Genomic DNA, 27277 nt, shown 5'->3' with positions numbered 1-27277 from the left:
AAAGTAGTAGTTAACACATGCTGCTTAGCAAGCGTAAAGGTTGTTGATTTGATTCCAGCTAAAGACATAAAACCCTCCCTGGGTTGCGTCAAGAAGAGCATCTGATGTAAAACTGCCAGATCAAATGTGCGTAGTTACTCGCCATGGCGGGAGGGGGGGAGGGGCAAAGTGTCTTACTTACTTTTAGAAGTAAGAACATAATAACAGTAATGATAAAAACCCATTTTCTTTTATTAAATAACACCTTTCTTTAAAAACAATCTATTGTTTGGACTCCTGTAAAAAGTTACTCAAAACTACCTTTACCAGGATTAATGTCATATGTACAATTGTATAATAATTTTCTATTCAGAATTTATGGACTGGTACTTTTAAAACACTTTTCTACTCAAGTTTAGCACTACAAGCACTTCCTAGTCTCACTCACCAAATCACATTCATACAGCTGTTGTTTCAACACACACACGCGCTTCTCACGCCTACTAGGCTGCTGCAGTGGAGAATATATACAAGGTGAACAATATACACAATTGCTACTTTACAAATCTATTTACAAAATTAAGATACTAACACCAGACACACACACACACAGGGTTATACTTGCAAATCACTGGGCACAGACACTCTACACAGCAACGAATCAAAAACACATGCTCTTTGTTGGATGGTGGAGGCTAGCAGAGAGGGGACCAGGTGGCTGTCATCCGGTAGTTAAGTACTGGAGGTGATTAGCCAATTATCCAATCCAAGGACAGGAAGAGACTCCACCCAACTACTCAGCAGGCACACCCAGGTGTCCACCTCCTAGGAGAGAGAGGAAAAAACCCATAGCCATCCTCTGGTGGGAGGAGTCACACATAAAACAAACACTGACAACATTGGATCATAACAAGGGATTCATCCACCAACCTTCTGATAGAGTCCTCCTTAGCCACAGCCACTCAGGTGGCAGAGTTTTATGTTTATAAATTTTCATTTCTTGGTAAGAAAGAGTTGTTAGCATTATTTTAAAAAGGGGGAGAGAACCTTTTCCTCTATGGCAATTTGGCACAGGTGGTAGAGCTGGTCGGCCACTAATCAGAAGGTTGGTGGGTTAATACCTGGCTTGCTATGTTCTCATGATGACATAATGCTTGTATGAATTTGTATATTGAGGCATGTTGTAAGAAAATGAGCAGAAAAGTGCTACACAAGTATCAGTGCAGACCAATTGGGAAAATCAAAGAATGAACTAAAGTATTCTTGGGCAAGATGCTGAACCCTGAGTTACCCACAATTCATCCATCACTGCAGTGAGGGTGTATGTGAACGTCAGCTAAATATTTACTTTTAAAATGTGTAGGTGAATGAGACTTGGAGTAGTATATAATTTTTCTTTTAACATTTTAAAAATATTTTTGTTCTCTTGCTGCACATATTAAAAAAGAAAGCAAAAATTTAGAGTAAAAGCATAACACATGGATAACACTGGATTAAATTTGAGTTTGGAGCAGTTTGTATTGCCCATTTTTGTCATATAATTCATAATTCCTTTTCCTAAATTAAAAAAACACTGTATAGTTTTCAGTCAATAAAATTATTTTTAAAAATGTGATCGTATTGCACAAGTTCATCTTTTGTTAATCTTAATGTTAATTTTTAATTATTTCTTAATTTAAAAAACGTTTTCCCATTCATGTTTCGGCCCGTTACGGCTGCATCACTCGGAGGAAGAAGAATCATAGTGAACAGGAAGTACATCTCAGCCAATCAGCTTCTGCAAAGCGTCCTAAGCTGACGTCAGCCCGGTACCCATGAACAACCGGTAGCGTTGAAGATAGTATGGTCTCCTGTTGTTTGTAGTTTTCTTCTTTTTAACGCCCCTGTCCAACGTGCAAACATCATGACTTTCGATGTTAGGAGGTGAGTACGGGGGGCTTCCGGTTCTTTGTGGCGGGATATGAAGGGGAAAGTGGTGGTGGTAGTCTGCTGTCTGTGAGCTCTAGATGAATTAACAGTTGGCTCAGCATCACATGCTACTGAGGCAGCCAAAGTTATCACAATGATGTGTTGCGTTTGACATGAGCGAGCTCAGTTTTTTTTAAAGCATTTTTTTAATGCACGGGTTTTTCGTTAAGTCGCCGCAGTGATTCTCGGGGTTTTGTGTGGGTTTCTTTTTTTGCGCATGTGCAAATGTCCTCGACCAGCTTTGCAAGACGTGAGCCCGATTACAATCAGCACAGCGGCAGTCTAAACAGAGTTGATGTCCTGGGTTCGTTTGGTTTACAAAAGAAACTGTGTAGCACGTTCAGTACACAAACATCAAAAACATTCAGCCATTAGCCACCAATAAACAGTGAAACCGGAACACAGCCATTGCAGAGCCATTCAAGCCATTAATCTGCAACTTAAATTTGTTTGCCACACCTTGTCTACAGGGCTGTTGAACCTATCAATAGAGTTCGGCCAGTTAGAATAAAAACAGGTTGTTTGCATTGGCCATTTGCATAATGCTCACTTCATCCTGTTTGCCAGTGCCAAGACAAATTTAGTAACAACACATGTTGAGCCAACCTTTAGATTTTGAATGGAAATCTGCCATATCCACAGTCACAACTGTTAAGTTCACGGAGATGAATCTTCACACATTTATACAGAGTCTAAAATGGTATCTGATAAACTCAACTGCAGCGTGTTCTGGAAACTAATTAAACACATACAAAACGTATCTCTTCAGAGGCTCTGAATAAGTAATGTATTACTTTTGCAGTTATCCTGTTGCTCACCAGACCCAACAAAAGTCATTTCCTAACAGTATTTTATTAAAGCAGCTGCTATATTGAAGAAAAACATTTAGCAAAGTCAAAAACAAAATATCTTCTATGTATTTTATTTTGAGAGCAAATTAAGTTGTAAAGTGTTTGTACTTGTTAATAATATTTATGTTTCCTGCCTGTGGATTGCAGTGTTACATTTTGGGCTTATTCAAGTGCTTTTTAGTTGTTTGTCTGTTGGTTTCTTACCATCTAAATTAAAAAAAAATTCTCAAAACACTATCTTTGACACACAAAATTAATGTAGCACAATATTTGAGTATGGACTGGTTCTAACCGAGCACTCAAAGTGCATTTTATTGTAAATGGTAAATGGCCTGTATTTGTATAGCGCTTTACTTAGTCCCTATGGACCCCAAAGCACTTTACACTACATTCAGTCATCCACCCATTCACACACTGGTGATGGCAAGCTACATTGTAGCCACAGCTGCCCTGGGGCACACTGACAGAGGCAAGGCTGCCGGACTCTCTGACCACCACCAGTCTCTTGAGCCACGATCGCCCCTTACTACAAGCTTTAGTCACCCATTCACACAGTGCTTTGTTCTATGCCGTCTGGAGGAGTATGGGGTTCACTCCCTTGCCCAAGGACGTTTTCGCAACTTTACCATGACCTTCCGAATAGCAGATGACCCGCTCTGTCTCTTGTGCAGAGCTTGTGCAGTTAATCTTACCAGGGAGCCACATTTAGGGCCTAATTGTAACATTAATTCTTACTGGTAGCAGTTTATAAAGAGAGAAAGTTCATATTGAGCAGAATTGAGTTCGGCTTACTAGCGCTACAGTCACAGTTTGTCACATGGACCCTAGGAAAAATCAATTGCCCATCCCAGGTCCTGAGCCACAGCTTCCATTAGTAAATGTGATGTCATTTGCTGATAGGTCAATAGGAAACCAACAAGGCTGATATGTGACAATGTTTCAGCTAATCCTCCCAGCTCTATTTAATGTGAAGTAATCACAGTTTTCAGATAGCTGTATAGCTGTGCTGAATGTTAACGCAGAAAAATCTGACAGATTGATGAAAATGATCAACAGCACGGTCAAACTGGAAATCAGTGTCTGTCATCTTTTTCCAAAGATTACAGCTGTGTTGTGCTGACAGAATGATTTTACTACAGAAGAAAAAATTTGAACACTCTTGATGAACTGTGTGTCACAAGAGGTCAGATTCTCATCGTTGGATGCTTTGCTTGATGCCTCGATCATACAAAACCCGGATTGCAACAGCTAGAAAAGGCTTGAGTAACTGTTTCGAGGTGTTGTCCTTTCAAAAATACTGCAGCGTTAGTCACCAGCGTGAGGGTGTGTAACACTTTTTGGCTACCATAGATTGCACCATCCACAAAAGTAGGATGTATTCCCAGAATGTGCATGTTATTTAATTCAAAGCGCACAACAAATAAGCTAAAGTGCAAAGCTGGTGTTTTTCTGCCTTTATGTTTATAAATCTAATGAGCAAAAATAATAAGGTGATAATTTAAAATTTAAAACCTAATTGCATGTACACATTTTCATTTCTTTAAAAAAAAAAAAGACACACAGCTTTCCTCAAAGAGTTACTTGTGTATTTGTTAGGGACTATTTTAAGCTCTGGATTAATGTACAGTTGGTGTTCTAGGGTTTTTTCCAGCAGCAGGATGGTGTACACATATACGGTCTTGTGTTCCCCTTCTAATATGTGGTAGTAAATTTCTGGGTTTGGTCTTTTCTAGAAATGCATGTCTTTCTCAGCTGCTGTAGATTGACATTTCAACAGTAATAAAGTTCTTTCACAAATGCCAACTTCCAACAATGAGGATCATCTCATTCAGGATGACCGAACAGCGTCACTGAAGGAACGAGTGAATCACCGAAAGGCTTTTATGCCCAAGTTTAATGTCCTTTAGATTATGTCATTTATTGGCACAAGGACATTTTGTGTTAGCCAACCCGATGATCTGCTGTGTTTATTACATGGTCACTTTAGAGGCTTAATATGGATTCTCCCTGTTTTTTCAATAATTGCAGTAATGACTTTATCGTAACAGCAGTTGGGTTACCTACGTAAAGAAAGAAGTATTGCTTATATTCTGTGGTGTAAGGTGTGAAAAGAAGAACCTTGATCGTCTGTAATGTGGGTTTACACGGCTATACATGGAACAAACTACTGACTCACCGTGAGTCATTTGCGAGATTCGGCTTATTTATTTAAGACCCTTGAAAAGTAGGCTTGTGCTTTCGTGTCATGGTGTTAACAGTTAGATGCTGGTACATCATGTCCTCCCTAATCGCATAACATCTGAGCAGTGAGATGTGACGGAAGGAGATGTGTTGACTGTAATTCAGGAAATTACGAATGTAAGTGGTACACCGAGATGTGAACCCTTGAACCTCATAAATATTCATGAAGTGTTCTGAGTAGAGATAGTTCGATAAAACCAGTTTCGCACAGGTTAAAAATACATATACTGAAAGTTTATGTCAGTCTTTTTTTTTTTTTTTTTTTTTTTTTACACTTCAGTAAGTGTATAGTCATGTTTTTCTTTAAAGTATATTTTCTTTCATTTTAAATAACTCCTAGATCTTTTAAATATATTTTAAATTGCTGACTTTAAAAGGTTTATAACTTTATAAATTGTACTTTATTAGAATAAAGTTACTGACTACATTTTGAAGCTGCAATCAAGGAAATAAGAAACTTTTTAACCAGTTACTTTAAAAGTCGAAAAGCCTGCAGCTCTGCTCTGCTCTGGATTCCACTCTTTATGTTCTCGGATTAGTTCTCCACACTCTGGACTCTCTACTCAGTTCAGCTACAGTTCCCCCGCTGCTCTGCACAGCAGGCGACCCACGTGTTTCCATGTGTCCACAACCTGCTCTGTCACTACTCAATATTCCATCCAGTCAGCCGGCAGTAATTACTTCTGCTAGCCACTACGATGATAATAACAGACGGCTAGTGTAGCTAATTACAAATCATTAAACTGCTTATGTTAACGTGTGTGACAACCAGGTTAACATTTATGCTAACTGTTTAATACTTGTTGAAATGTGAGCTTTACTAGTGTCTGAAGTTTCTCCTAAACTGTTGTTTAGTGTAATGAACATATTAATTTTACTAATGAATTCATTAACCTTTGTCACCTCAGAGTGAACATAGTGTAGGACTGATTTAAAATATTACAATAAGTCTCTTTATTTTTTTTTTAAAAAAAAACTGAAATAGTTTAGCTGTGAGGCAGTAAACACAACTCATTTTGGTTAATGTCAAGTGGAAGTTGTGTGTTGTGGCCTTGTCTATTATTGTCTTTTTGTGGTATAATCTTAAATCAGACCTTTATTTACCTACCCCTGGTTTGAAGTGCGGGACACTGTTTGTGAAACAGCGGTGTTATTCCAGTAGGATGACATGATCACAGTATGTTTTTACTTTAATGTCAAAGCAAAATGACGTATGTGAGCGAGGAAGCGTGTGTCTGCATGCAGCTCATTGCTTTTAACTAGTGGATAGTGTGGTTACATGGGTCACCTTTTAAAATCAGATGATGTGTAATTCGAAATACTTGAGCCAATATTGTATGTGGAGTCAGTGATAGTGATGTCATATTGTTCTTTTTTTTTTTCAACATCTTCAACTGTTAAAAACAACGTGTGTGTGTGTGTGTGTGTGTGTGTGTGTGTGTATTATACACCTACCTGTTGATACATAGGAAGTCAGGAAAGAATACTTGTCACCTTGAAACAAGAAGGGAAAAAATGCTACATATGTAACAAAGTGAATTTAAGCCAGTATTTATATCCACAGATACACATGTAGTTTTTATAAGGGGAATTTATAGCTTTTGTTTAAAGAAAAAAAAAATCCTGTCCACGTAAGCAATGCTATGGAAACTATCTCAGGCCTTATGAAAATACAAGAACTAATGTCATGCATTGTCAGGAGCACACAAGTAGTGATAAAACTCTAGTTGTATGGAAATGCTAGCCAAGACGGTAAAGGCTCACACATTTGACACTGTAAGACAACAAGGAGTATTTTAAAAGCTCAGTTTACATGTGTACAGAAGGCAAAAATGCATAGAAAAAGGTCAATTTTCTAAAATACATGTGCATGTAGCTGAACTATTTCTCTAATTAAGCTGAAAAAAACTGTATTTGTATAAACAAGAATAATCCAAATATATTCCAGATGAACTTCCTTTATGTAAAATAATTCTAAAAACAGAGGTTATATATTTCAAATGTATCATTTCAAAATGATCCTTTCCTGCCATAATGCTGAACTTGACAAACTGCACAACTCGCATATTCATAAAATGAGCTCAGTTGTTTTACGTTCTTATCAGTGGCTGATATACATATCTCGAACATCTCTGTTCCAAATAATACCACTATGACCACAATCTGCCTTCAGCCTTAGTCTACTCATACCATCGACACCGCAGAATGCGTAAGTAATACTTGAATAAACTCCAAAGACGTGGAAAAGACTAGAACTTGACTTACAAGGCCTTCACATGGTGGGGATGTATGTCATTTTGCTCCACCTGTCAGGTTGTTTTATGTGAGGAAAGGCAGTGCACATTATCTATCTACATTAGTATAGATGTATGCTGTGTATACCCTGATGTATACACATAGAGGAATGCTGAATGAGAGTTTTGGGATCTAGGAGTGCTTCTCATTAAAACAAAGGCGTTAAAGCAGGAGGTTATGTAACACCGAGAGAAGAAACAGAGGTGGATTACAGGAAGCCCACCCTCATACTTCCTCCCTAGCCCTGCATTGCATTAGCTGTGATTATTTTTCTGGACGCTCTAAGTGGAAGAAATGTAGACAGATGTGATTGTTTTGGTAGGAGACGGCTAAGGAGACTTGAGTGGGGAGATGAGAATATCGGGGTGTGGGAGGAGTTTGCACAGTCAGCCAAAAGATTTTTCACTGCCCAAAAAGGACAAGCGCAAGAAGTCCTGAACCGAAATAGTTTTGGTGTTGAGTAGCAGATTTTTTTCTCCTTCCTTTTTCTAGCTCCCAAAATTGGCAAGAACAGTATTTCACAAGCAGAGTCGATTGTGTCAGGTGGAAATGATCTTCCCATCTCTTAAACGCTGATTTACGAGCAGTTTGAGAAAGGTATTTTTAGAAATATCCAAAAATGTTAAACTGAGGATTTTACCGAGAGTAAATCAGATGTTCTTATATCCACTTACTGCCAAGAAGATGAAACCATATGATTTAAAGTTGTCGGTGAACTTGTGTTTATGTTTCTGTGTGTGTTTTTGTTGGCTTTGTGTGGAGTGTTAGACCTTTGTTGGGGTCAGTTCATAATTACAGAGCAGACATTCAAAGGAAGAGGTGTAACCCTGTAAAAGTGCGTGTGTGTGTTTGTATGTGTTGCGGTTGGCCGTCTGGATCTGTTATATATAATGGCGGACATCCAAAGCTAACATTCCACCGCGCTTCTGTAATATCGCAAGGCATGATGGGTACAGAATGTGCAATGTTTTTCAGCACATAATATTTACATTTGCTATATATTTCTGTTTGTCTCTCCTCAGATTTGATATCTACAGGAAAGTGCCAAAGGATCTCACCCAGCCAACATACACAGGAGCTTTCAGTGAGTAGTGCTTCACTCACAGGCCAAAGTTATGAGCATCTACTTTGAGGTTTTCATTTTTTTGTAATTTTTTTGGGGGGGATTTTGTTCCACATATGTGAAAGGAATTCCTGAATCTCGCTTCTATAAATGGAAGATGCAAAATGTGGCAAAATAAGACGTGAGACGTAATCACTTTTTCCAGTGAAAGTTAACTGAAAAGGTCATCCTTCGTGACTGTACAGCTGCTTGCAGTAGTTTGACATCAGCCAAAACACTCTTCTGGCTGCTGGTAGCAAAATCTGCCTCTGCAGGACTTAGAGTGAGAATTAACACAAACCAAAGTGTAAAGGCGATAAACAATATTTCGAACAAATAAGATGGCATGTGTTAATGTTTGTGCCATAGGTGCTTAGAGTTGTGTGTGTGGGCTATCTTTGTGCTGATTAAGGCTACGTCTACACTAATGCGTTTTCGTTTTCTCTCCGTTTTGGCCTCCCATCCACACTGAGACGGCGTTTTGAAAACGCTCTCGAAAACGAATACATTTGAAGACGGTGCGTTTGCGTCGCAGTGTGGACAGTGAAACGTAGACTTTCTAAAATGATGATGCATTTTAGTCATGTGATGCAGTCATGTGACCAATTAAACAAAGATGGCGGACGGCATTATACAGCAGTTGTTTTGTTTGCTCTCAATTTTCACAGCCCTATTAAAGATTAATATCAGTTTGTACCAAGGTTATTATCGTTAACGAAAACTAACGAAATAACGAAAACTAGAAGTGAAAAAACATTCGTTAACGGAAATAAAAATAAAAACAAGACTTTGCAAAAAAAGGAAAACTAACTAAAACTGTAATGAGTGTTCACAAAACTAACTAAAATTAACTGAATTTATAGCAAAAATGTGTTTAGTTTTCATTGATGTGTGTGTGTCATACAATAGTCTAGGGTGAAAATGAAGTGTAGTTTCCAGGTTTTTTTTTCTTGCTGTGTCTCATTATGCCAGCAGGTGGCAAGTACGTTAGTCGAGTCATCTGTGTTGCTGCTCCGTCCCACGCAGAATCGTGTCAGCAAAAGGCGGGAGAAATCGCTACAGTCCAATTTCAGATTACTTTGAATATGATTGTGTTTTAGATAAAAGCAAGTGTCTTGTAGTGGAATGAGACAAATTATGCGGTGCATTTCTAAAGGGAAAAAAAAAATCCCACAAACCTTAAAGTGCACTTGAAAAGCTCGCGCAAGAAGGCTAACCTAGCTTACCTTGAGAAGGTAAGGGAGCACGCCCAACCCCCATCCCCAGAAACAGAAGCTAGTCCCAGGCAAGGCAGCGTGATGCATCCCAAGAGAACTCCACAAAAACATTAATGCAGTGCTTCCAACAGCGACCCAATGGCTGCTGGTTGGTCAATTCGCAGGAACATCACAAGCGAGAGGAAGCGTTGGTGAATATGTTTATTGAGCCTGGGATATCTACACAACTGTGTGAGTCAGTTGCCTTCAAAAAGTTTAGCAATTCATTTGAACCAAAATTACGAAGACCCGGTGCTGCAAGAGTTAATAGTCTCATTGGGGCCAAGATATATCTTTTATAGTTGCCTGGTATCAATGGTTGGTCATCTGCCCTAATATTTTTTATTTATTTATTTTTTTTTAAAGAACCCATAGGTTCCCTATAGGTGGGAATGTGAGTTGTCTGTCTCTGCGTGATAGGCCTGCGACAGACTGGCGACCTTTCCAGGGTGCAGGGTATGGTAGCTGGAATAGCAACATACCCAATGATAAGCAGAAGATAAAAATAAAAACTAAACTAAGCTAGCAAACAAATGGTAAAAACTAATTAAAACTGATATAAAATTGAAAATCTGAAGTCAAAACTAAATAAAAATAAAAACTAATGAAAATTGCAAAACTATTAGCTTTTCTTCAAATTATTTAATTCTCAATCGCTTTTGCTACTTTGTACTTTTGTGTTACTCGCAGCAACAACTCCACCTCATTGTCAGTCCATTTAAAAAATTTTCCTCAACCTTTTGCCGCAATGTTTCAAAGAGCCGGAAAGTAAATAAACGGCTGACAGAAATGAGGCAGGCCGAATCATCTTGCGCTTCACGCATGCGCAGGACTGGAACGTAAGCGTTTTCGGCTGTTTCAAAGTGGACGCACAACTCTGTGAAAATGACTGAAAACGCTAGTGTGGACGCGTAGCGTATTCCGTAGAAAACGCCGCTTTCAAATCTATCCGGGCTTGTGTGGACGTAGTCTAAAGGCCTCAGCTTATTTCCATAGTATAGTCAATCAGTTCACTTTAGTGTAAATGTCAGTGTTTAATTTCAGTGTAGCTTTTAGTAACTTTAGTATTAATATTTTAGTAGTTCAGAATAGGTGTTGCAAAATAAACACAGCACTTTTTGATTATAGTTGACTCACAATTATAGACATCTCAAATGAAATAAAGGTATGCAACAAAGTAGAACTACAACATACTATTTTTGTTCACTATAATAAAAAGAACTTGCTCAACTTTACATAAAAAAAAATGTAGAAACATGCTAATTGTTGAATATCAGAGCTGCTAAAAACTATTTTTTAAGCTGCGTAAGCAGGGCTAACCTAGCATCATTTATCCTCTTGGCTTGCAAGCGAACAAATGGTTGAGTTCACCTGTTTAGTGATTCACTTTTTTAGCAATAGTTAATTGAAGTATATTAACAGGAACATTTGCTTGTCATTAATCAACCAGACTGAATCAACCAGAAATAAAAAAATAACTTTCATCTATAGCTAGCCCATCTTTATGCTAATTACATTCTAGCTCTGGCATACAATACACCAGCTAGTTAAAACACACACACTTTAATCCAAAGTTTTGTTTTTGGAGGCATAATGGACTTTGTATTTTTTTTTTAACATAGAGTACTGTACAAAGCTCTGAATCCACCACACATTGCTTTATATTATGCATGGAGAGTGGGTGCAGTAATTCTAACGAGACACTCACTGTTGTACCTCTCTCCAAACGGTCGGGTGCGAGAAGTAGACTGAAGATATGTGAAAAATGTGCAGCCAATGTCCAGTGAAAAGCATAGAAAGACCTTCAGAAAGCCTGAGGAACTATTGTTCTCTTACAATAAAGTCTGGCTCCTTGGAGTTAAAATACAAAGGAATGAACGGTGACTCGAGACTGGCACAGTACTTTATCTCTTTAAACCGCCTCATTCTTAACTCAAAATGACATTTGAGTCCTAGCAGGGCTTCATAGTCTGTAACCTACTTCTTCAGCTTGAACATAAAAAGTAAATAGAATCGGATGCCCGTGCCTGCTCTGGGAGGCAGATGTTTAGGAAAACGATGACAAGTAATTGTGATTCAAGTACTTCCCTTTTGTCAGCACAGAGGTATGCTCTTATGTAAAAAGCAAACAGCTCGGAGCAGTACCTGTTTTAGCACATCTGGTATGGCAAAAATGCTAATAATCATGCTGTCTCATAGTCACTGGCACCTCAGGAGTCATTAGTGGAAATCTGACTGCTTTTTCCTGTCAGGTCATGAGTTTTCCTACTTGTCATCAATAAGTCATTGTGTAATCAGGGGCTATATTGATTATTCACTGCTTGATAGAAGACAAGACCTCTGATGACACATTTTTGGCAGCAGTCTTATTCATTAGTCAGCTGACAAAGACACATAGTAGGAAAACTGTCAACAAAACTCATGACACAGTGGATAAACTAAAAGTGTTATTTCAGTATTGGACCCTTTTAAGGCAGAGAAAAATAATTTTCTGTATGGACAGCAGAAAGAAGTTACTAAAGTTATACACTAATGTTTCCACCCAAGAGGAAATGGATATAAGTTTTTCCTGCACTCAGTTAACTCCCTTCCTGTCTCCATCCGCTGTCTAGGGATGACGCCACTGGTTAGATTGGGATATTAGAAACCTGTTAATGCTTCATCCACAGCAGGCCGAATAACATTCAGGCCATGGTGGCAAAAAAGAATCAGAGCCTGCCTTTTCACAAAAGGCCAAATATTTGACCCTCATCTGCTTTTGTTGCTCCAGGGCACATTCTGCAGGGCTCAGTTTACCCTAAACAAAAGCTCTGTTTGGCCACTGTGGTTTCTGGAACTGCTCATGTTTTGGATTTAATGTATCAGTCTCTTGTTTGTCAGATTTTTCTCTCTTAGTATTTGTGTGGGTTTTTTTGCCCGGGCTGGTGTGGAAAAAAAGAAAATAAAAAATCTAATTTGCCTGTGCTATGTGGGGAAAAATGAGCATTAGAAGGAACAAAGATGCTACAAAAAAGCCACATCAGATTGCATAAATAGGGCTAGTTTCAAATGTCAGTGACTGATTCATGGTGTTATTGTAGCCGATTCCTTTGTGTCACAGTCCAAAGAATGTCCGAGCTGTCCGGATAAGCTGGAGCGTAAGTAGAAGACAGTCATGTCATGTCTTTGTAAATCATTTCGGGGTGTCAGTATTTCCATTGTGAGACTATTTAAAATCACTCATCATTAGTAATTATCGTCCTATATTGCATCCTTTGAAGGCAGGAAAAACTTACTGTGCAAGTTGTTTAATGAACCTGAATTCATAATCGATGTGTCACAGTGACACTCCCTTGTTTGTTGGTTAAATATTACCTTATGTAAAGCTTCCTCTAGCCGCAGGTCCGCCTGTGACGCCCTGCTAAACCACAAGGTCACATGACTGTGCGAACCTAGGTGACAGTTGCCACGTAAACATGCCTCACCTGCTGAGTGAGAGCTTTCTAACCGAGGCTCTCACCATACCAGATAGACCACAGTTGCGCAGACACAGATCAGTTCCTTCCATATTTATCTTAGTAAACACATGGCCACTCTTTTATTTGACTCTTCGGATGATTAGTTTGGCACATGGAGGGAAGCGGACGACCTGGCTGCTTCTCCTTTAGTGTGTTTTTAAGCTTAGGCTTTATGTCGGCACAAAGACACTGAACAGTTAAAGTTAATTTTTCCTACTTTGGTTTCTGCTCAGCCTCCTTTGTGGAAGCCACTTTTGGTCTGGGTGACTGTCAGTGTGTGAGTTTAAGGAAGCCTAAAATGTTGTTTGTAGGGCTTACTAAGGCGTAGCATGAGATCACCTCTCTCAAAGAAGAAATGCTGTAATGGCCGCCTGCTGTCCTGGTATTTAATGTGTAATTACTGTAGGAGGTTCTTTAAAAGAAAGAAAAAAACAACATAATGGCAGGGCTAACACTGTCAGTAAAACTGCTATTTAGGGATTTATTTTTTTAGCTGCTGTGATTTCATTAATACCAATAGCTTACGTCAGCCGTTCCTTAAGACCCAGTCAGTCCAGATCATTTGACTTGCATCATTCTGTGTAAAGCTTGTGTAACTTCTATGTGAAAGAAGTGATATATGAGACATCACCAGTGACCTAGGTTTGAACAGTGTCTTCATTCTGACTTTCTTCCTCTTTACCCACAGTTTCCATCCTCTGCTGTGTCTTCATACTCTTCCTCTTCCTGTCTGAGCTGACGGGATTCATAGCCACTGAAATGTAGGTACTGCCGCTCGTCTGTAATATCCTCCGGCTGAAACGCACAGTTCCCTGGTTACCACGCAGGCACAAACAGGGACTTAATTATGAATGTCAATGCCCTCATTATGATGTATTCTGCCCAGCCAGCGTTGTAACCAATGAATGGAGTCAAATTTGTGACAGGAAATTGGCTTTGTGCATGCGTCAGCCTCTTGGCAATGTGTAATAAGCGATGACTTGGTAAGGGTGTGACAGAAAGGAAATTACACCGGCAGAGAGACACAAATGCTCTCTCCTTGCAATTTGGCAGAAGATGAGTCCCCTACTATTAAAGTGGCGCACAATAGCATGACGTCAAGGGAGAAAAGTGTCTTTTTCTAATGAAAATACCACATTTCTTTAAATTAAAAGTTGATTTTCTGTTCTAACCATCTCTAACCTTTTTTTTTTCTTTTCTCCATCCATTGCAGTGTAAATGAACTGTATGTGGATGATCCCGATAAAGACAGTGGTGGGAAGATAGAAGTGAGTTTAAACATCAGTTTGCCAAACTTACACTGTGATTGTGAGTATATACATATATACAAATATCTATTTCTTTGCATTACATCTTCTGTTTCTGTATTTTTTCTTCCGCACTTTGTAAGGCCTCTTTTAACAGTTTGTTTTCCCCTTTATGTGACTCATGCTTACTGTGCGCCCTGTCATTTAACATGTCATATTAGCAAAGGATAAACTATCCCTTAGATAAAGAAACAGATGTACAAATGTCTTGAGCAAGCCCTCAGTTCTTTATTAGTTCATATGATTTTTTTTTAAACCACTTAGCGCTGACCTATGAATCATTCAAGTATAGAAAAGGCACAATTTAACAATTCAAGGGACAAATCCGCTATTTTGTGTCCACGCATGACAGAAACTTACATTTTTAACTTTAAAAATAGCGGTTAATCAGCATCAAAGACCTGACACAGGATCCGTCTGGACCTTCAGTTGATCCATTTACTCTTCACTGAAACTTCAATGGGCTCGGTGAAAGGGTGTGCTCTCAAGAAGCCATTATTAAAGTGCCATTAAAGTGTTGATTGGCAACAGCTTTATATTTCAGCATGTCAGTGATCCCAAACACACTGTCGGTGCAGTAAAGGTGTAGGTGGATAGAAAAAAACACAATGAAACAGCTTCAGTCAAGGATTGCCCACCACAGAGCCTGGACTTCAGCATTTTTGAAGCAGTGTGGGATCATTTTGACAGAGAACAGAACAAAAGGTAGAAACATCCAAAAAAGAGAACTATTAGACGATCTGTCTAAGAGAGTTCAGGCTGTGTAAATGAATGGGGGCCTTACTAAATATTGACTTCCCACCTCATTAGAACTGTTTTTGCCATATAATACTGTATTTCCATATATGTTTCAGTAACCTGCTGCATCTATTTTCCATTTTCCTAGCAAAATGTAAAGAAATGAGGCATGCTTTAGAACATTTCACAATACTGCATTGGCAGTTTTGGTCTGGCATGCTCGTAGATAAGATGAGAGCATCCTCTGCCATGTATCTCCTGTTGAATCTCGTGCTGCCGCACAGCTGTGATCTGTGTTTCACATTAAGTCGCCTCTACTGGCTCGTACCCTGCGCTCAGATGTCTGTGGAACGTGCGATTGAAGGGTGCCAGGTCACTTTTGTGCTCCTCATGCCTTCCCCCAGCCCCTCCTCTAAAACTATGCAAAATGACAAATCACTTGCACAAATACACCGCCGGGTCTCGGGACAGTGCAGAAAACTCACACATCGATTCAGCTCGGGCAATATCCAAAAATGGAAAAGCTTATAACTTGCTTGTGTGAAAATTAAGTCCAGATTTGTGCGATAGAGGCTTTGGCACGCAGACACACAGCTGCTGGCCATGTGTTCAGACGAGCTCACTCACTCATGGCATGCCTAAACAAAGGCTGTCCCCCTGCCGTTACTAATGAAAGCTCTTGATGATTGTATGTATAGGTCGTTTTGTTTAATTGCAAAATTGAAGCCCTTTCCCTTCCCCCTCAAGTTTGGGTCCCATTTAAATACCAGCTCAAACACGTCGGTTTGACCACACAGTGCAGCTGCACGTAATGAGGAGAAATGTTCCTCTCCTCACGAGTTAATATTCTACACAAGTCAATTTTCCAAAGAGGTTGTCATCCGCTGCAAATTTACTTCAAGGAAGAGGCTCTTTCATCATGGAAAACCTGACATTTCCATCCCCTGGTTTTAGCGTTTATCTGCTCTGCTGCTCCAGAGTTAAACATCATCTCTCTTCGGTGACCTTTACCGGTTGCCCCGCCTTGATTTGTGACTTCATGGAAAAGCACATCCGCGTGTAAATAACCTTATACTAACCTCCACTTTCTATCAACCTGCTTCCAGTCCGAAATGTCTTAAAAAGGAGAAACAACCATCTCTCCCTGGCGCATGCACACACACACACACGTCACTTATATTTATGCACTGTATTTTGAGATCTGGATAGAGATGGAGAGGGGGGAGAATCCCGTCTTGAATGTCAAAGGTCAGACAGACGGCATGTGGAGGTTTTTAGCACAGATCAAGCAGACATCCCTCTCTCTCTCTGTGTGCACTCGTGGGTGACATAAAATGCAGGCAGGCTCTGAAAATAGGCCACTGCCAATGTGTGCCACCGCAGCCTAAAAGAAAGGGGTGAAGTCTAGATGGAAAAACACCGACACGGGGAGACGGGGGTGATTGGGTATCGTAAATGGTCTGATTGTGTGTTTACTCTGTGGGTCACTTTGTGCAGTGATAATCAGATATTCTCTTTTTCTTTTTTAATAAAAAGTGCTTGTTTGGTTTTTCAAAATAAAATAAATAAAACAGCAACAACAAACAGCTGCTCATATTTAACCAGAAGGTGGTGATGCTCCCAGATTGCTGAGTTTTGCTGAAACTCATTAATAAAATAGGCAAATATTTGTTATAGAGTTAAAAAAATCACTTGAGTTCGTCATTGTTTTCTGGATATCTTAGAGATTAAAGTAATCACTAAAACAAATAAGTCCCAGAAAAACTGTCAATGTTTTTTTTTTTTTTTTTGTTGATTCCTCTCTGTTGTTTAACGAAACGATTTATTGGCCGATCGTCCTCGTCCTAGCACTCGTCTGAGTTTGTGTTTCTTTGCTTTCAGTGGTGGGTTTGGACATCCAAGATGAGATGGGACGCCACGAGGTCGGTCACATAGAGAACTCCATGAAGATTCCCCTCAACCAGGGTGATGGTTGTCGCTTTGAGGGAGAGTTCACCATCAACAAAGTAAGACCTCATCTGAGAGTGCGAGAAGCCTAATCCATACATGCTTTGTGAATCACTTATACTACTGCTTCCCTTCAGGAAATTGCAAAACTGATGGACTGGGTCGGGCTGATATTTGTATTTTACTGACAAGCAAGCTTGGATTGAATGTCAGCTTGTATATTTGAGTTGGACTCGAGTTAAAAATGGAGATTGCCCCCACCAACCTCTTGGGTCTAAATTGAGTTATGCTAAATTGAGGGTGCGCTTGGATTTAGTTACACCTATCCGTATAATCTAGGCTCCATGAAGCTGTGTTTGTCTCACGTCTGCATCTTGTGCGTCAGTCTTTCCACTGCATTTACAGTGATTAACCCTGCAGTTGAACAATTGACACTCATGCTTGGGGGAGTAGTTGGAAATATGTAAAACACGCGCGGTTGGGAGGCAAGGAACATTTAGTTTCCAACCAAATGCATTCAGGCTCCCTCATTAGCTAACTAAATGTCTTGCAGGTGCTTGTGGTGTTAGGCACAAACCCACCTCAATGTGTTTATTTGTGTTCAGGTACCGGGAAACTTCCACGTGTCGACACATAGTGCCACAGCACAGCCTCAAAACCCTGACATGACCCACACCATCCACAAGCTTGCCTTTGGAGAAAAGCTCCAGGTGCGACACATTTTTTTCTTTTTTTAATTTTATTTTTTTAGATGGAGAAAGTGGAGAAGAATATCTGAACACAGATCTTTTCTCTCTTCATTGTCACACAGGTACAGAAAGTCCAAGGAGCCTTTAATGCTTTAGGAGGGGCAGACAAGATGTCATCTAATCGTATGTATCTAGACAGCAAAAGTAATAATTATGACCAACTTATGACAGTGCTTACATACACCATATTGCCAGAAGTATTCCCTTGTCTGCCTTCACACACATATGAAGTTGAGTGTCATCATATTCTTAATCCATCGGGTTTTATATGCTGCCCCACCGTTTACAGCTTTAAATCTTCTGGGAAGTTTCCACGAAGTTTAGAAATGTGTTTATGGGAGTTTTTGACCAGAAGCACATTTGTGAGGTCAGACACGGATGTTGGACAAGAAGGCCTGGCTCACAGTCTCCGCTCTTAATTCATCCTGTTCTGTTAGATTGAGTTCAGGACTCTGTGCAGGCCAGTCAAGTTCTTCCACATCAAACTTGCTCATCCATTTCTTTATGGACCTTGTTTTGCACACTGGTACGCAGTCTTATTGGAACAGGAAGGGGCCCTTAGTTCTTAATAGAACTTAAGGGGCTGAGCCCAACTACTGAAAAACAACCCCGAGCCATAATCCCCTCTTCATCAGACTTTACGCTTGGCACGGTGCTGTCAGACAAGTACTGTTCTCCTGGCACAAAAACCCAGACTCGTCCATCAGATTGCCAGAGTCGTCACTCCAGAAAACAAGTCTTCACTGCTCTAGAGTCCCGTGGTGACGTGCTTTACATTACTGCATCCAATGCTTTGCATTGAGCTTGGTGATGTAAGACTTTCATGTGGTTTCTTTGCCATGCAAACCCATTCTGTGAAGCTCCCTACACACTGCTGTTGAGCTAATCTGAAGTCCACATGAAGTTTGGGGTTTTGTAGCGATTGACTCTGCAGAAAGTTGGCGACCTTACAAGGCGCTTCATGGCTGATTGCTTATGACTTCCGCTTTGTTATAATACCACTAACAGCCGACTCTGGACTATTTAGTAGTGAGAGAATTTCACGGCTGGACTTATTGCAAAGGCAACATCCTATCAAGGTACCACACTTGAATTCACTGAGCGACCGATTTTTAAAAATATGTTTGTAGAACATTAAAGGTGATTGATTTTATACACCTATGACTGTGGGAGTGATTGGAACACCTGAATTCAATGGTTGGTAGGTGAGTGAATACTTTTGGCAATGTAGCGTAGGATGATGTAATGTCACAAGACACTCACTGGACAGAACTACATGGGAACTTGTTTTACAAAGACAGCATTCATCTTGAATACTGAAGATGCTTTGTTTGTCTTATTTAATTAATGTTATGTCTCTTGCAGCTCTTGCTTCACATGACTACATATTGAAGATTGTACCAACAGTGTATGAAGACCTCTCAGGCAGACAGAGGTTCTCTTATCAGTACACAGTAGCCAATAAGGTACCGCATCCCTGCACTCATTAGCTGATGACCTTTTCTCATCATAGAGGCAGCGCATCCATGTCAGCATATGGCCGGAGCACGTATAGCTCGTGTTAACATTGCACTCATCTGAAAGTGAAAGCTCAATCCTAGTGACTGGAAAAACTCTCAAGATGTCAACAAACCATAAAGGAAAAAAAGAAAAAACACTTCCTAGAACTGTGTAGGAAGACAGCTGGGAGTGGAGTGTGGAATAATAACACTGCAGGTCAGCTGTGAAGAAGGGACAATAAGGGCCTGAGCAAAATATTTCCAAAACCTAATTTCCAAAGCATAAATAGTGGTCCAGCTGAGGCCCGCATCCGAGCTTGGACTGCGACATCCTTCTGCGTTGTGTTAAATGTGGTCAACATTGTTGTGTTGGGCAGTTACTGCAGCACTGATTTTGGAGAAATGGAGTTATATCCACCGCCTGATAACCTTGTCAGCTCGTAACAATAATTCAATTTACATTGTAGCCTCCTCGAGATTGCTTCATTGGAATAATATTCAGCTGAGGTTCATTTTTATTGAATCATTTATGACTGTGGAGTGACTTATTCCGAAACTGATTCTATAGTGACTCACAAACACCACTGCCACCGCTGTGGATGAGAATATGTGCTGATTTATTTTATAAACGTAATGGGATTAAGTTCCTCACTTGTAATCTTTTTTTTTTTTCCCCCACACACAGGAATATGTTGCTTACAGCCACACAGGAAGAATTATCCCAGCGATCTGGTTCAGGTACGATCTCAGTCCGATCACAGTGAAGTACACGGAGCGGAGACAGCCCCTCTACCGCTTCATCACAACAGTGAGTAAACACAAAGCCCGCGGCCCCAAAGCTGTTTACAAAAGCCGCTTTTATTTGAATTACAGGTCTTTCAAGTTCAAGTCCAAAGATCAACTTTTTACTATCCTGTGCAAAAGTCTTGAACCACACCTTATTTCATTATATTTTGCTTTCAATGACCCAGATATTCTTGAATTGTTTTTAAAAGGCTTAAGTAATAATTTTCCAGCTTTTCTGAAAGTCTTTCACAGTTTTTCTCTGGACTTTGGCTTCTTTTTCACTCATTTCACTCTTTTTCACCCTTTTCTGTTTGTTTGTTATGCCACCTATGAATCATTCAAGGATAGAAAAGGCACCTGACCCAGTGAATGAACTAATGTTGTGTTTACACATAACAGACAACTCGGCAAATAACACATTTTAAATCGTATCTTTAGGCACTTTGTTTTTATCACAAAAGCACCTTTATTCCAGTTTCTTTAGTTAAGTCTATGAAAAATGCCAAAGATAACAGTTTGGTGGGCATAAAATAGGATTTGCGCAACAACAAAGTGATTCCCAAAGAGCTGGAGACTTAAAAAAATGAGAAAACTGTAGAAATAGATGACAACAGAAGACGTGTCAGGCTTCTGAAAGGCATGTTCTGAAGAAATTGACCTGAGAGATACATCTGGCCCTTCAGTTGATTCATCTGCTGTTCGCTAAAGTTGAATTAAAATTTGACCTCAGTGTAAGGGTAGCGGTCAAGAAGCCGTTCTTAAGGAAGGGAAATGAGGAGAAAAAGCTGAGGTATGGCGAATTACACAGAACATCGACTGAAAATAATTTTTTGGTCAGGGGAGTGGTACAACAATGTCGACAGCCATCTGTAAAACACGGTGGAGGTACTGCCATGGTCTGGGCCTACATTTCAGCCAGTTTTGTTGTAGATCACAAAAAGCAACAGCTTCATGGTTCATTGATCCTAAACAGAAAACATATACATGGAGAGAAGTCCTGCACTTCCCTTCAGTTATGTTTAGCATTCATGCATTTTAGCTAAATATCTCAGCTTTGTGATTGAACATCCTCACTGCCCAGTAACAGATAGAAAATAAGCCGTTCAAATGTTTGCTAACATGGTTAAGAATAAAGCTGCTGGGTTGATCTCTGATCAAAGCCTGGTTAGCTGTTCCCTCCTTTTTCTAGTTTTTGTGCTAACCAAAGTCTAACCATCTTCTGAATGAAGCTTTCGTGTTGTTGGTATGAAACTTAATGACCATTTCCTAACTCGCTGAACTCCCTTTGTCTTCTTCGACTCCCCTTGTCATCAGTGGAATTTTGGCGTAGCCTGTAGCACCTCATCAGAAAGTTTCCTGTTGACTGATAATGCGGTCAGGCTTGAGTTGGCAGCCTGCCTGATGAGCTACACCATTATTCGTCTTGTGTGTTGTTTAGGTTTATCATGACTTAAGGCATGGGTAGGAGATGACTGTGTTTTTAATGTGATCATGAGTCACGGCTCAAGATTGTGAGTCAGCCTACAGCAGGGCTTTTTGTTGGATTCCAATAAATTCCGTGGTGTTGGCGCAGAGCATTGTTTTGATAAATAGGATTAGGCCCAGCTAATATTGAGACTTAAGAAGAAGACATCAAAGCTGTGAAATATGAAGCCTGACAGGATCGTTTTTTCATTTTCTTTCTTCTTTTGTAGATTTGTGCCATCGTCGGAGGGACGTTCACGGTCGCGGGGATCATCGACTCCTGTATTTTCACTGCTTCTGAGGCCTGGAAGAAGATACAGATTGGCAAAATGTCATGATGACCGCTTCCCACCCCTCCTCACATCTTATTTATAAGTGCAAAGTTGCTAGCCTGTTAGCTAAATCCAGCCCGAAACGACCTCCTTCAGGAGATTGTATCACCTTGTCCATATAAGAGTCTCGGGCACTTGATTTAACTACCAGGCTGCAGGGATGCGTCTGTTTTATTAAAGATCCTCTCGGGCTCCTTCTGCTCCAGTGACGTGAGAATGCTGACTATCACATGTCGGCTTCCTCCGTCTTCAGTGTCAGGAGGGGAAAGGAGAGGAGATGATATCTTTTGTTACTGAGTGTGCCAGGGATCCATCCTGTTTTGTTTTTTTTTTTTTTGTTTTTTTTTTAAAAAGGTTGCAGCTGATATTTTTAGAATGACACGAAAGAATAATAATAGACATCCACATATATTAAATCAAAGGAACATTTTTAAATCATGGGTATAGGAAATGATATAATTCAGGGAGTAAATGGGATCAAAACAGGATCATCTCAGCTAGATGTGTTGTAAATTAGGAGACCAATTTAGATTTTAGGTCCTTGTGTGAAGGAAGTATTGTCAGGGTTCATAAAACGTGCATAGGATGGGATGAAATCTAAAGCGTAGTGTGTACAAATAGCATTTTGTGTCATGCAGTGTGGTCTGTCGTTTTTATCTCCAGTATTCCACCTGTGTGCCTTTTGGCTTGCTGTTAAACCGTACAGGATCATCACCAGCTCTCTTTGTGCCACTGAAAGCTTTTCAGTTTCTCCTGCTTGTTTCAGTATCGGTGCAGCATTTATCATTGTTTACTTTACAGTCTCTAGTTTCCACTTTATTTCTACTCAGTCTCAGTGATGGCAAAAATATAGTGAATGTCTGTGTTTGTTTGTTTTTCTATTCTCTTTTTTTGTTTATTTACATGGTACATGATTTTTAAAAAAAATGAATTTTAGTAAAAGGTTTAATAAAGGTTTGTTTTTAAAAGGGAAAAACCTGTTCATCAGGGCCTCTGCTTCCTTTTATTCTGTTGTCATTACAACACTCCCTGTTATGTCAGTGATCATCGCTGAGTTAAAAGCACCTTAAAACCTGTTTTTCAACTCTGAGTACCATCCTTTTCTCTTTAACGCTCAAATTACTGTAATCCCTGCGCTGTCCTCAGAGGTTACGATAAAGGTCACTCTGGTATGATTCGTGTTTCCAAAAAAAGTTTTGGCTTTAAAAATTTTAGGTGTCTTTTTATTTCTTTTAGCTTCTTTAAACTGCAAGAAATGTATTTGTAATAAAAAGTCAAATTATGAAGGCCAAATTGTAAAGTTTACGACTTTTTACCTGAACAACATGGTAACGATTATTCTTAGAAGCTGAAAGTGGCACCTTTGTGTCTCTGACTTTGTGACATTTATAACTAGGAGAGTGTGCGTATACAAAGTGGACTTTGCACCAAGCCGGTTCTCATTTCCCTCAGCTGGCAGCCTGGGACAACACCCTGCAGGCTGTCATTTGTGATGTGAGCTTGTAAGAGGGCGTTAAGCTGTTACAGCTATCATCGTGCTTACATCCAGCTCTGATAAAGGTGCTTACCGTGAGTCACTCCTTTTATTCGCCCTCCATCCCTCTGTTTACTTCCGTCACTTATTACTTGTTAGCAATGTTGTGAGTCTAAGTGTGTCCACCTCCACTGAATGACACAGGTGCCACAAATATCTGTTTACTTCGCTGACTAAATCATCACAGAGCTTGTGGCTCTTTCTCATTGTGGGCCAAAACACAAATTGACACTTTACTCCACTGATGTACAGCTTTTACGACAGATCCAACTCTAAAAAAAAAAAAAAAAGCAGAAGGAGATAAAATTCTTTATTTCCTCTTGTATGAGTCATAATTTGCACAAATAAAGAAAGAATTCTCTGCATATAAAAGATAAAAATATATATATGTGTGACTAGAAAATACTTGTGGTTTGTTTTTGTCATAATGCTGCCACGCAGTGGCTGGTTAGAGGAACTTCAGGCGCATGTAGCTCAGTCCATTTGTTGAGGCAACAGTCTGAGAGAGGAAGGATTTCGAGATGAGAAAGTAATCATGAGAATCTAAAACCTGATCTTCAATATAAAAAAAGACTAGTTACATGTCAATACTGAGATGTTACTGCAAACCATCCTCAATCTCAGCTGTCTGTGTTAAACCCCTTTTTTATGCATCTTTGGTTAAATTACACATTCGAAGAGGCCGGGGAGGTGGTGTTCGGTGAGGAGTAGAAGTCACAGAAGCCCTCCTCGGACAGGTGTCCGTACTCGTTGTTGTAGAAGGTCTGACCTGACAGCTGGCTGAAGAAGTTGGGCCGGAGCCTGGAGCTGCCTGTAGCACGGCTTTGATCCGGGGAACTGTGGGAGGCTGTCAGAGGCTCCGTGCTGCTGCTACTGTTTATACGACTGAGGAAAGAAGGAAAAAAATTACAGACTCACAACTCAGGCTAAACAACTCAACTTTCTGTGAATTTTGATTGATACAATTCTCTATAACCTAGATAATCATTGCTGAACTCCCCTGCTTATTACCATGAGCTTATTATTGCAAGACAGTCCCGAATACACAAATCCCCAGCATGTACACTTACGAAATATTTGTGCAAAATGTTGGAGCCCAGCTGCTTGAAGACATTATTAAGCAAAAGACTTTCAGAGGCACCAAAGATACTGACACACTGATTTATTATACGTAGTATATTATGTGTAAGAATGAATAATATATCCTCTAAAGAATGGGATAGTTTATTTATTTTTGACTCCTTTTTGATCAGAGCATCTGCTCACATAGGCTCCTCCTACACTTTGCTGTAGGAGTAAGTTCTCCATAAAAGCATGCTTTTTTCACTTTTAGTTTATGTTGGCTTTTTACAACATTGCAACTCTCAAAATGTTGCTAATACCCAGGTTTGAATGACTCAGACAGTTGTTTACTCCCACTTATCCATGCATAGATCGAGACTGCACTGATGCTTACTTCCTTTGCAAATCTAGTTTCGTTCCACATAATGCAGCGGGTGACTATTCTACAGTTTCCGAGCAAAAGAGCGCAAATGTTTTCTCGTATTGACTCTGAAACATGTGGAGCATAAAGGCATCCATTTCTAAAGCTTTTCTTTAACTCAACAGTCATTGTGCTGTTTCATGGTGAGAAATGAGTGTGTAGCGGTCCAAATGTCAGATGGTGTGACTAAACAGCTGGCTGCGTACGTCTAGTGCTTCGATTCCAGTTTTCACAGATATTCAGATTTTTGCTTTCATATCATTTAACCTTTTCAAGACGACACCCCTGTGGTTGTGCTCAATTCTCTCAAATTCTTCGGAGGCCAGAACCATCCCGCTGTCCGTCTGGTTGTCCTAGAGAAAAGAGACACAGGTTGACGCAGGTGCTACATCTGTCTCGACCAAGAACGGCCATTTTTAGTAATAAACATAGGTGATAATGTCAAGAAAAGTCTAAAAAAGCTTTCAGAAAATGTCACCAGTCAGTTCAACTTTTCCAACAACTGATAAGAGGATAAGAAGCTTACTTGAGGAGGTTTCTGTGGATGCATCTCAAGAGGCAACTCTTCAAAGGTCTTCACTCTGGGCTGGCATATTTTGGACGGCCCCGCGAACACACAGCCAGCAAAGGGCACACAATTATAATACCTGACCGAAAGATAGAGAAAAGGCAATGATCGCAAACAAACTTGAGCTGCATATTGCATTTCTATTTTTAATAATTGAAACACAAATTTCAGTTTACCAGCATTTTTTGGACATTAATTGGAATCTTTACATAGCTATTGGAATCCTTATATATGTTGTATTTATGATGCATTATGTTCATGACAAAAAGTGAGAGTTTGATAAATCCAACCATAACAATCTGCTCAACCAAACACCTCAGAAAAAAAGGAATTCATGATAACAAGTCCTACTCATGTGTGATCTTTTAAATCAAAGTATCATTCATATCATTTTATGGGGTCTGATGGATAAAAGGGGATTGCGCTCTTGTACCTTGTGGGCATAGTGTTGCAAGCGAGTCTCAGTTCTTCCTCAGATGGCAGGCGCGAAGAGGCTTGAGAGAAACCATCGTCTTCAGAGTTCTGTGAGTGGTTCAGGGGGATGTAGTCCTTCCCATCCTGAAGGAAATAAGAACAAGATCCAGACCCCAAGAAAGAAAAACTACAGAAGAAAGTTGGAGACATTATCTCTCCAGCAGAACTTACAGGTAGACTGTTGTCCTGCAGCAGGTCTCCCAGGATCTGGACCAAGGCGGGGAAGGTGGGCCTCTCTTTTGGCTCGCCCTGCCAGCAGGCCAGCATGATGCCATATCTACCAGCAGAGGGCAGCGCAGTCTTAACAAGAATAACAGCCTCTAAAATGCATCTACAAATGCCATCCTATATTTTTCCTAGATGTGCAAATCAACTTAATGACATTAAAACGGAAGTCACTCTTCTAACTGGTTAACCCAGTTAAAGACATTAAGAGCAATATTTTCTTCCTGAAAGCAGAAGTATTTTTTTTCTCGAAGATGCGGAAAGAAAGAGAGAAACTAAATGCTTACATTTCAGGAGAGGCAGTCTCCGGTGCTCTCATCCTGACGCCCTCTTTCAATCGCTTGCAAAACTCTTCGTCAATCTGTACCCCCGGATACGGAGATGCACCTAAGAAAAGACCCAACATCAACCACCACATTAGGAACAGGAAGACAAATGACTGAGTACTTGTATAATAGGGATGCTGATTCGTTCTGCTAGTAAAAGTTCATTGCTTTTGGCACCGGCTGACATTTATAGATATTTTCAATCACAAGAGACTGAGTTCTGCACAGATGACATAAAAGATGCGTGTGCATGTGTTATGATTCCGACTTTTTACCGAGTGAAAAGATTTCCCAAAGGAGAACTCCAAAGGACCACACGTCACTCTGGCTGGTGTACACTTTGTCAAAGATGCTCTCTGGGGCCATCCACTTCAAAGGGAGGCGAGCCTGAGAGAACATTAAAACAGATATGACAGGCAGATAAAACACAGCTGAGACTCGCCATTAAAAGTAATCTTTATGTGGGTGGATAAAAAGAAATAATAACAATTAAAAAGTGTATTCTTTCCTGGGAAGCTAACGTGGTGACATACGTTGCCTTTCCTGACGTAGTCGGGGTCTTTGTAAATGTCTCGGGCCAGCCCAAAATCACAGATCTTCACAATGTTGTTCTCTGATAGGAGGATGTTACGGGCGGCCAGGTCTCTGTGGATACA

At 40.0% G+C, this 27277-nt stretch overlaps 2 protein-coding genes across 2 annotated transcripts in view; one reads left to right on the top strand and one right to left on the bottom strand.

The window, feature by feature from the left end:
- The first annotated feature begins 1754 nt into the window (after nucleotides 1-1754).
- ergic1 (endoplasmic reticulum-golgi intermediate compartment 1) lies at nucleotides 1755-22987 on the top strand. Its single transcript, XM_084942995.1, has 10 exons — nucleotides 1755-1902; nucleotides 8357-8418; nucleotides 13878-13950; nucleotides 14403-14497; nucleotides 17116-17240; nucleotides 17787-17891; nucleotides 17993-18053; nucleotides 19296-19396; nucleotides 20115-20237; nucleotides 21910-22987. The coding sequence occupies exons 1-10, from the start codon at nucleotides 1883-1885 to the stop codon at nucleotides 22015-22017; spliced, it is 873 nt and encodes a 290-aa protein (XP_084799121.1). The 5' UTR covers nucleotides 1755-1882; the 3' UTR covers nucleotides 22018-22987.
- Nucleotides 22988-23851: 864 nt separating this feature from the next.
- The window catches only part of flt4 (fms related receptor tyrosine kinase 4), a 52230-nt gene continuing 48804 nt past the window's right edge, over nucleotides 23852-27277 (bottom strand). Inside the window, exons 23-30 of the mRNA XM_084942980.1 lie at nucleotides 27155-27277; nucleotides 26897-27008; nucleotides 26583-26682; nucleotides 26242-26347; nucleotides 26030-26154; nucleotides 25555-25675; nucleotides 25296-25381; nucleotides 23852-24430 (exon numbers count right to left, since the gene is read on the bottom strand). Of these exons, the coding sequence (XP_084799106.1) occupies nucleotides 24211-24430; nucleotides 25296-25381; nucleotides 25555-25675; nucleotides 26030-26154; nucleotides 26242-26347; nucleotides 26583-26682; nucleotides 26897-27008; nucleotides 27155-27277 (993 nt within the window). The 3' untranslated portion in view covers nucleotides 23852-24210. The remainder of the gene's footprint in view (nucleotides 24431-25295; nucleotides 25382-25554; nucleotides 25676-26029; nucleotides 26155-26241; nucleotides 26348-26582; nucleotides 26683-26896; nucleotides 27009-27154) is intronic.

This window comes from Perissodus microlepis, chromosome 2, assembly GCF_051167445.1.
Source record: "Perissodus microlepis isolate ML-2025 ecotype Zambia chromosome 2, ASM5116744v1, whole genome shotgun sequence".
NCBI classification, from domain to species: domain Eukaryota; kingdom Metazoa; phylum Chordata; class Actinopteri; order Cichliformes; family Cichlidae; genus Perissodus; species Perissodus microlepis.
Note: the sequence above shows the minus strand (reverse complement) of the source record. Positions and strands in the feature narration are given on the sequence as shown.

Coding starts and splice junctions, on each gene's coding strand:
- ergic1 (XM_084942995.1), top strand. CDS start 1,883: ATGACTTTCGATGTTAGGAG. Junction 14,498..17,115: donor GCCAAACTTACACTGTGATT/GTGAGTATATAC, acceptor CTTTGCTTTCAG/TGGTGGGTTTGGACATCCAA. Junction 20,238..21,909: donor TCTACCGCTTCATCACAACA/GTGAGTAAACAC, acceptor CTTCTTTTGTAG/ATTTGTGCCATCGTCGGAGG.